Source organism: Argentina silus, assembly GCF_951799395.1.
Source record: "Argentina silus genome assembly, chromosome: 3".
Lineage (NCBI taxonomy): Eukaryota > Metazoa > Chordata > Actinopteri > Argentiniformes > Argentinidae > Argentina > Argentina silus.
This window is the reverse complement of record NC_139657.1, coordinates 738,034-747,197: the sequence shown is the minus strand read 5'-3', so window position 1 is coordinate 747,197 and position 9,164 is coordinate 738,034. Positions and strand designations below refer to the sequence as shown.

Here is a 9,164-nt window from a genome sequence, read left to right as displayed (position 1 = left end):
TTACGATTAATGTATGGGGATATTGATACCATCATAATAACGATAGCCATGTCATATTTATCTAGCTAGATAACACATTGTAATCTTGATAATAGTAATTATTTGAGGCGGTAATGCACTGTAAGCCGCCCCTATGCTCGAACGCTGCCTGCCTGCTACGGTGGGACGCTGAAGTGCGTTTTTGCGCTCTGCGGTCTTGACAGTTTGACTTTTCCAGTGTTCTTATGGGGATGTTCCTGTAAGAATGGGAGGACGCAGGAACGCATTTTGGAACACAGCCAAAAGCCCAATCCCATTTCTTATTTTCCCCCCTACCCCTCTTTTTTTCGAGTGCCCCTCGGAACAGAGTTACAAGGGGTAGTGGTTGTAGTTGACATCTTCCCTATGAAATGGGACAACTCTTCAAGACCCTGATACGTCATCGGTAACAAGTGCAGCAACTTCGCTGCTGGACTTTAGTTAAATTCCGGGCGTCATACGCCATCAAAGGGGGGAAATGCGACATGGATATATGTCAAAATGCGGGACTGTCATGCACAAATCAGCCTTAAAACAATGTTGTTTTAACTCTAGCTAGCTAGAGACATCAGCATACTATACATAATATTTTTTGTTATGCTTGTTATAAAGAACTTCACCCTACCCCTCTATCCCAACAAGAACCTGACACCCTACCCCCTACGCGTGAACGCGCTAAACGGAGGGGTCGGGCTAAGTGGTCGGGCCACGGGGTGCATCTCCGACTCAAAAGACTGAGGATCAGCCCATATGTCTCAGTCATTGCGATAACTTGGTCTTCAAATTAAAACGAAGTTGCAGCCTATGTAGTCCTTGAATAAAAACTACCAACCTGTTCGATGTAGCTTTATCTCAGGTTGAAGGATGTTTAGCATCCCCCGTAGACGGTCGTTCTCTTCGTTGGAACGTGAGATTTCTCCTTGGTACTCTGTTAGGGTTTTTTCCACTGCCCCGAATATCTCAAAAGCCGCCACTGTTAATCGCTCGGAGATAAACTCTTTTAACAGCTGTATCTCGGCCATTTTGAGATTATAAAAGTCTAAAAGGTAGCAAGTTGTCAACACATAACAACATAAACTTTCTTCTTCCACGTCTGGTAGTTCTTTGTTCTTTGACTGTAAAAACGTCGTAACACTATTGCAACACCGCCACCTGCTGTACTCGAGTAATAGAGCAAACAAACGTGAAAAGATCTCTATGGCGAACTGTTTCATACACTGCTTTCTTAATCTATCAAATGTAGTTGCTGTAGATCTGTATGCAGTACAGGTCTACTTGGTTTAGATCTATTAATTCTAGTTGGTATAGATCTGTGTCTCACTGAGTGGTTAATCCTCAGTAGAGGAATGACGACGACCCTCAGACAGAGGCTCTGATCCATCACCAGCAGAATGAATAAGATGCTTTGGAGTCCTGAGGCCATACAAGTATTGGAGCCATGGAGGTTCCATGGTGCTGTGTGCAGGTATGTCTGAAGACCTGTACAGTACAGTGATATTTGTCCCTCCTCAGGTGAGTGTCTGAGCACCAGGCTGTCAGCTGACTGAGGCTGGGCCAGGCGTCCCATTTACCTGGTTCTTGTTTTACAGACACCATAGGAGCCCAACATGCACGGTCGGAGGTGCTGGACCTCGGCATGGTTCTAAAGCATGCAGCAGACGTATGCAGGGGTGGAGGACGGCCATATAATAAATACATTTCATTTGATCTTGTAGCAATTACATGTGTTCACTGTTTAACCTGTCCGTCTGACCAATTGATATGGTGCTACAAAATAAATATTCAGCCGTTGTTGTGAATGGATATTTTAGCTCTGAATGTGTCTTTGTAGATTTTGTCTTGATCTTTGTTTTTACTGTTGCAACCTCCGTGGCTGTTTCCATGGCTGCTCTAAAACATCTAGTTAGTCTAGATCTATTAAATCTAGTTGGTATAGATCTGTGTCTAACTGCTCTCCTTGACATGGCTGAGTGGTTAATCCTCATATCAATATACAATACATGGCCAAAAGTATGTGGACACCCGAACATCACACCCATATGTGCTTGTTGAACATCTCATTCCAAAACCATGGGCGTTAATATGGAGTTGGTTCCCCCTTTGTTGCTACAACAGCCTCCACTCCTCTGGGAAGGCTTTCCACTAGGTTTTGGAACATGGCTGCAGTGATTCACTCCCATTCATCCACAAGAGCATTAGTGAGGTCGGGCCCTGATGATGGGCGAGAAGGCCTGTGTAGTGAGTGATCTGTTCTTTAATGAAACTGATCTGTCTAACTATGACAGATCAGTTTCATCATTTAAACCATAAAATAGGTAAAACCTCCTTTCAGCATAAATCAACCCCAAGTCATCTGATCAGTTTTACATTTGAATAGTATTTCTTTGCCATTACACTGAGTAAATTAGTAGTACATATCACTAGTAGTATATAGTAAGTTTTTGCTGATTATGTTTCAGCGTACTAGTTGTACATACTCTCAGCATCAAAATCCATCTGTGGGTAATCCATGTCACAAGGGAGCCCTACGACATGTTCTTCAGTAGCCTCTGTAGGTACCCCCCCCCCCCCCCCCCGCCTGCCACCCCCGACCCCACCTGCCCCTCCACAGGAAGCGGAGCGGGAGCGGGAACCGTCACAGGGAAATCCCCAGGAGAAACATTGACATCACCATCTTCCTCTCCTCCCTCTGGCTCGACAACCTTCTGAGGACCATCCTGTATCATCCCCTGAGCCTTCCCGGACACTTCTAGCTCGAGGGCACTAGATGGAGCCAGCCCCCCACGCCTGGGCGCTCCATCAGGAATCCACCGGGGCCCACGTGACACCACCATCCCCTCTCGTCCATACGGGAGCCTGCCATGATTTAAGCGTTGGACCCCTCTTCTGAAGTTCTGAGTTTCAACTCAGGTGGAAATGCAAGTCGGGGGAGGGCCAGACTTTCAACAATTTACATTTACATTTTTGACATTTAGTAGACGCCTTTATCCAAAGCGACTTCCAACAAGTACATTTGTCTAGAGTAAGTGAATCATCTATAGATGATCCATCAGTCATCATAAGAAAAACAACTCTATGCTAGGACCAGGGGCCGTTGGCAGTCACAATGCTAGAAGGAAGGATTACTTTTTTTTTTAATTTGTATTATTTACAGTAGAGAAACTGTACAGGGGGGTAGTGCGGGTGAAGAGGTCTTTAGGGTTAGGGTTAGTACAGGGGGGTAGTGTGGGTGAAGAGGTCTTTAGGAGGGACAGTCAAGATGTAACCTGAAGAGATGGGTCTTCACTCTACGGCAATAGGACTGGATCAAGCAGATCAGCCCCAATCGATTTTTATGTCAATTTTAAGCAGGGCATCCAGTAGATCACAAGTAGAAGATTTGCTAGTGACTGATCTCCCATCGAGCCAAGTGGGGGCTGGGAGATGGGGGAGCAGTCGACCGTCTGACCAGGGTCAGCCAAACCACCATGTCTCTCAAATAACTCCTAACACTGCCTGTCAGGTGTCTCTCCTGTGTGTATGGTTATTACAATGCTTCTAATGAGGGTTAGGGTTAGACACAATCCATTGGAGCACGCAACTCTCTCCTCTTCTGTGACCATAAAGGGCGTTGCTGATGTTCAATATGCTACAAGACAGAACTTACTAGAAATAAACTATGTATGGTGTATCTGCCCCTAGAGCGTCTTTCTTACACAAGGGGCAATGGAACTGTCAATGTCTGGACCATGACACTTTCTCTGGTGTGTCAACAGGTTTCTGGACGTTGTGAAACTCTTCTCACACTGGGGGCAGTGGTATGGCCTCTCTCCTGTGTGTATTCTCTGATGTCCCTTTAGGTCTCTTAGTTCATAGAAACTCTTCTCACACTGGGGGCAGTAGTATGGTTTCTCTCCTGTGTGTATTCTCTGATGTCTCTTTAGGTCTCTTAGTTCATAGAAACTCTTCTCACACAGGGAGCAGTGGTATGGTTTCTCTCCTGTGTGTATTCTCTGATGTCTCTTTAGCTGTCCCATTTGACTGAAACTCTTCTCACACAGGGAGCAGTGGTATGGTTTCTCTCCTGTGTGTATTCTCTGATGTCTGTTTAGCTGTCCCAGTTGACTGAAACTCTTCTCACACTGGGGGCAGTAGTATGGCCTCTCTCCTGTGTGTGTATTCTGATGTGTCTTTAGGGAGCTAGAGTTATTGAAACTCTTCTCACACTGTGAGCAGTGGTATGGCCTCTCTCCTGTGTGTATTGTCTGATGTGTATTTAGGCTTCCCAATTGACTGAAACTCTTCCCACACTGTGAGCAGTGGTAAGGCCTCTCTCCTGTGTGTATTCTTTGATGTGTCTTTAGGTGGTGAAAGTGTGTGAATTTCTTTCCACACTGTGAGCAGTGGTATGGCCTCTCTCCTGTGTGTATTCTTTGATGACTTTTTAGGTTGTAAATCGTAAGAAAACCTTTCCCACACTGCAGGCAAGGGTAAGTCTTTTGCCCTCTATGAGTCTGTGGGTGTGGTTTAAGGTGATTTGGACAAAAACTCTCAGTGCAATCTAAACAGGGATGGGGCCTGCAAGTGTGACTTCTCAAATCCTCTGGCTCATAGAAACTACTGAAGCAGTCCATGCAGTGGTGATTCTTCTGTCTTGAGCTCCTCTGTCTGTGTTGTTTATGGTTTCCTGATGTGGTGGAGCTGGGCTCGCTGTCTGAGCCTGGGTTGGAGCTCTCTCCTGTAAGGACAGGAACATATACAGGATTATAACAACATGAGAGCAACAAGTAGTGCTTCCATAGGCTCAGCAGTGCCAGAAGTAACAACATCTTTGGGGTCTGCAGAATACAATGACTGAACACAGAGTTCAAGAGTAACTCTGTGATGGGCGATTCATCAATGCCACAATGGAAGAGACCAAAGAGACACTGTCAGACTCAGCAAGTATTGACTGTTACAGTTGTACACTATTAACACCATAGAGCATTGACTAGGAGTTGTACAATAAATACCATTTTAACATTTGACAAATTCATAAAATGAACTCACCATCCAACTCTCTACCTTTCTCCTCTGTTTCCTCTCCTCCTTCCTCTTCCATGTCCTCTTCTTTCACCATCATGTCTTTCTCCTCTTCCTCTTCTTTCACCATCACATCTTTTTCCAACACTTCCTCTCCTCCTTCCTCCTCTTTCACCATCACTTCTTCCTCCTCCTCCTCTTTCACCATCACTTCTTCCTCCTCCTCCTCTTTCACTACCACATTGTGTTCCAGTGTTTGACTGCAGTCCTCCAGCTTCACTGCCACCATCTCTGGACCCCACTGTGTGCTTGTCTGGGCTGGAGAACCACAGCCAGAACCAGGGGACTCTGTGGACTTGGGTTCAGACATGGTAGCTGGGCTGTGAGGTGGATCTGTGTAGTGTGAACAAAGGAAGAGGCACAAACAGTGGAGGGTAAATTTCACAAACATTCAGATTACCAAACACCTAACAGAGGATATGCACTACTATGAATTGTTAATGTTAAGCGTCTTTCACATTGACTGGGCTGCGGTCCGATTCTCTACCCCTCTGGCTGAATGGTGCACTCTACCCTCCCCCTCATGGATTTAAAAGGAGTAGACTGGTCTAAGCAGCATGGTGGAGTCTCATGCCAGCACCAATCCAATGCTTTTGAATTTTGAAGGATTCGTAAACAAGTGCACCATTCCGCCAGATGGTTGACAATCAAAGCAGGAGAATACAGGACACTGAGCAGGTGAAGGTAGGTGCGGGGGAGGCATAGTAAATGTGGGAGGATGTAGAGCCCATCCCTTTGCCCTCAAAATTTATTTTATCAGCATCATTTATTCATGGCATTGATTCTACAAGATGTTGGAAACATTCCTTTGAGATTCTGGTCCATGATGACATGATCGCATCATGCAATTCCTGCAGATTTTTCAGGTGCACTTTCAAGCTGTAAATCTCCCGTTCTACCACATCCCAAAGATGTTCTATTGGATTCAGATCTGGTGACTGGGAAGGCCACTGAAGAACACTGAACACATTGTCATGTTCATGAAACCAGTATAAGACTTTTGCTTTGTGACATGGTGCATTATCATGCTGGAAGTAGCCATTAGAAGATGGGTCAATTATGGCCATGAAGGGATGCACATGGTCAGCAACAATACTCAAATAGGCTGTGGCATTCAAGCGATGATTGATTGGTGTTAACGGGCACAAAGTGAGCCAAGAAAACATTCCCCACACCGTTACACCACCTCCACCATGAGAAGGTGTACAGGTGTTCCTCCACCATGAGAAGGTGTACAGGTGTACCTCCACTATGATAAGGTGTACAGGTGTTCCTCCACCATGAAAAGGTGTACAGGTGTTCCTCCACCATGAGAAGGTGTACAGGTGTACCTCCACTATGATAAGGTGTACAGGTGTACCTCCACTATGATAAGGTGTACAGGTGTTCCTCCACCATGAGAAGGTGTACAGGTGTTCCTCCACCATGAGAAGGTGTACAGGTGTTCCACCACCTCCACTATGATAAGGTGTAATAAATTGATTTGAGTTGGCTGCATTTATTTGACCTTGAACATGTTTAAAACCCACATTTTATACAAATATAATTTAAATATAATCAAATATGAACCATTGTTAATGTTTAGACAGTTATATTTCATAAACAGGTTTAATCACAGTTTATTCATTTATTACTTTGGGACTTTTAATTTTGAAACATTCCGAAATTCAGTAACCCGAAAGTACTTCGTTAATGTGGCTGAAAAGACGAGAATAACGGAGATCCCTCTCAGTGTGTCAGCTTACTGTCTATGAGCTAACTACAGCTACATCAAAGTCAGTGTGTCAGCTTACTGTCTATGAGCTAACTACAGCTACATCAAAGTCAGTGTGTCAGCTTACTGTCTATGAGCTAACTACAGCTACATCAAAGTCAGTGTGTCAGCTTACTGTCTATGAGCTAACTACAGCTACATCAAAGTCAGTGTGTCAGCTTACTGTCTATGACCTAACTACAGCTACATCAAAGTCAGTGTGTCAGCTTACTGTCTATGAGCTAACTACAGCTACATCAAAGTCAGTGTGTCAGCTTACTGTCTATGAGCTAACTACAGCTACATCAAAGTCAGTGTGTGGATCTACATTACCAGGTTGCTCACATTATACAATAATAGCGTTCAAAACGCTTCCTTACAGTTAGCTAGCTGGTAAAAAAATTGAAATTAAAACTTAGTTAGTTTGCTACTTACCACTCTGCATTGCTTGAAATTGAGAGCTAGTTAGCATAGTCTTGGTATTCTCAAATGCAGTAATTATTACGAAATTAAACAAACTTGTGTTAGAAATTATTTTTATAAAAACAGTTGCATTATAATGCTCAATAGCAGACGAGTAAATAAAGCTATTCAGTTCTTTATTTAGGGTGATTAAATTTACAAATTGTATTTGATATTCCATATGCAAATCAATTGAATTAATATGTTTTTTAATCATCTGAAATTTACTAATGTGATGTCCTGTTGATAAATGAGAGATGAATCAAGCATTAGTTCCATGGTACGTTGGATTAATACATGAAGAGGTTGGGTCAGGTCATCAAGATGTTGCAACACACACATAACACAAGAATGATGTAATGGAAAAATACTTGGCTAGGAAAGGACAAATCAGAGTAGGTGTATGTTTTCTTCAGCAGGTCAACTCGTTCCCCAGAGGGAACGGACCGGCGATATCTCCACCTGGAACGGATCGAGTGTCAGGGGCTGGGACCAGGACCAGGACCAGGACCAGGACCGGCCTAAAACACCAACGAGAGGAGAGCCAAGTCTAACCCGCGGCTCCTCCCCAACCAAACAGCCAATCACAATCATTCTGTTTGCTGTAAAATGCTTACTTTGCCATTTTTGGAGGGTTGGTAACAGATTAACAGCTTGCTGACTGTGATTTTCTTCTCCAAAAGTGGTCCTTGTACAAGCCTAGAATTCTGACATATAAATAAATAGCTAAAAGTAAGAAGTAGTTCGTCTTCTCCTTCAAATAAAGAACACGTTCTCACACTTGCACGTTAGCATAAATCGTCCCATTTTCAGGGAGAATCTCTCCAGGGATCTTTGTCATAAATCGGGGTTAGTTTGTTTTGTGTGGGTGGAGAGAGATGTCGGGGTTAGTTTGTTTTGTGTGGGTGGAGAGAGATGTCGGGGTTAGTTTGTTTTGTGTGGGTGGAGAGAGATGTCGGGGTTAGTTTGTTTTGTGTGGGTGGAGAGAGACGTCGGGGTTAGTTTGTTTTGTGTGGGTGGAGAGAGACGTCGGGGTTAGTTTGTTTTGTGTGGGTGGAGAGAGATGTCGGGGTTAGTTTGTTTTGTGTGATTTTTTAATAGGGTGACCAAACTTGTTAAAACTCAACATCGGGACAGGTGACAATAAGTCGAGCATTTTGAAAGTCTCTTTCTGTTAACAGTCTCACGCACCGAGACCATCAGTTCACTCACTGCGTTCATATACTGAGTCTGAACCAAGTACACAAGCATGCTGAACACACGACGGAGCCCAAACTACATACGGTATTAGAATAGGCTACAAGACAACGACATATAATGCAACATGACAATCTGCAGATACTAACTGTCCTTTGCACAGTTAAAGTCATTAATAGGGCTAATATATTCTTTCTCCTTACCTGCAACGTAATGTTTTATTTGTTCTCTCTCCGGGAGGATCGGACTGCGGCCACGGCATGAAAACTCTCTGCTCTGACAACACAACACTGTCGTCTGTTGATGACATCATCACTGGGAGTTTCCTTCTTTTTCCCTCCTTTTTTATTGTTTCTTTTACAAAGACAGGAACATTTAACAAAGAATAAAATGTAATATAAAGATGATATAAATTAATCTATATTAATAATAATGAAATAAAATTAAATCTGTTCTATTCATTAGATATCAACACTATTTAACATCAGTCTGGTAGCATGGTGTGACGACAACAACCTCACCCTCAATACGGACAAGACAAAGGAGATGATAGTGGACATGAGGAAGAAGAGGGGACCTCATCGGCCACTGTACATCCGGGAACTTGAAGTAGAGAGGGTGAGCAGCTTCAAATACCTGGGCGTCCACATCAGCGAGGACCTCACCTGGACAC

General features: G+C 43.8%; 1 protein-coding gene across 5 annotated transcripts in view; it reads right to left on the bottom strand.

The window, feature by feature from the left end:
* Positions 1–2,645: 2,645 nt before the first annotated feature.
* Positions 2,646–9,164, bottom strand: part of LOC310802459 (uncharacterized protein) — a 33,928-nt gene continuing 27,409 nt past the window's right edge. For 3 of the 5 annotated variants that reach the window (XM_083666827.1, XM_083666826.1, XM_083666828.1), the window contains 2 exons: positions 5,047–5,412; positions 2,646–4,735 (listed from right to left, as the gene is read on the bottom strand). In XM_083666827.1, the coding sequence (XP_083522953.1) occupies positions 3,696–4,735; positions 5,047–5,412 (1,406 nt within the window). In that variant the 3' untranslated portion in view covers positions 2,646–3,695. Of the gene's footprint in view, positions 4,736–5,046; positions 6,902–7,911; positions 8,002–8,694; positions 8,712–9,164 lie in introns of those variants that run through there. The other 2 variants (XM_083666829.1, XM_083666825.1) reach the window with 2 other exon arrangements.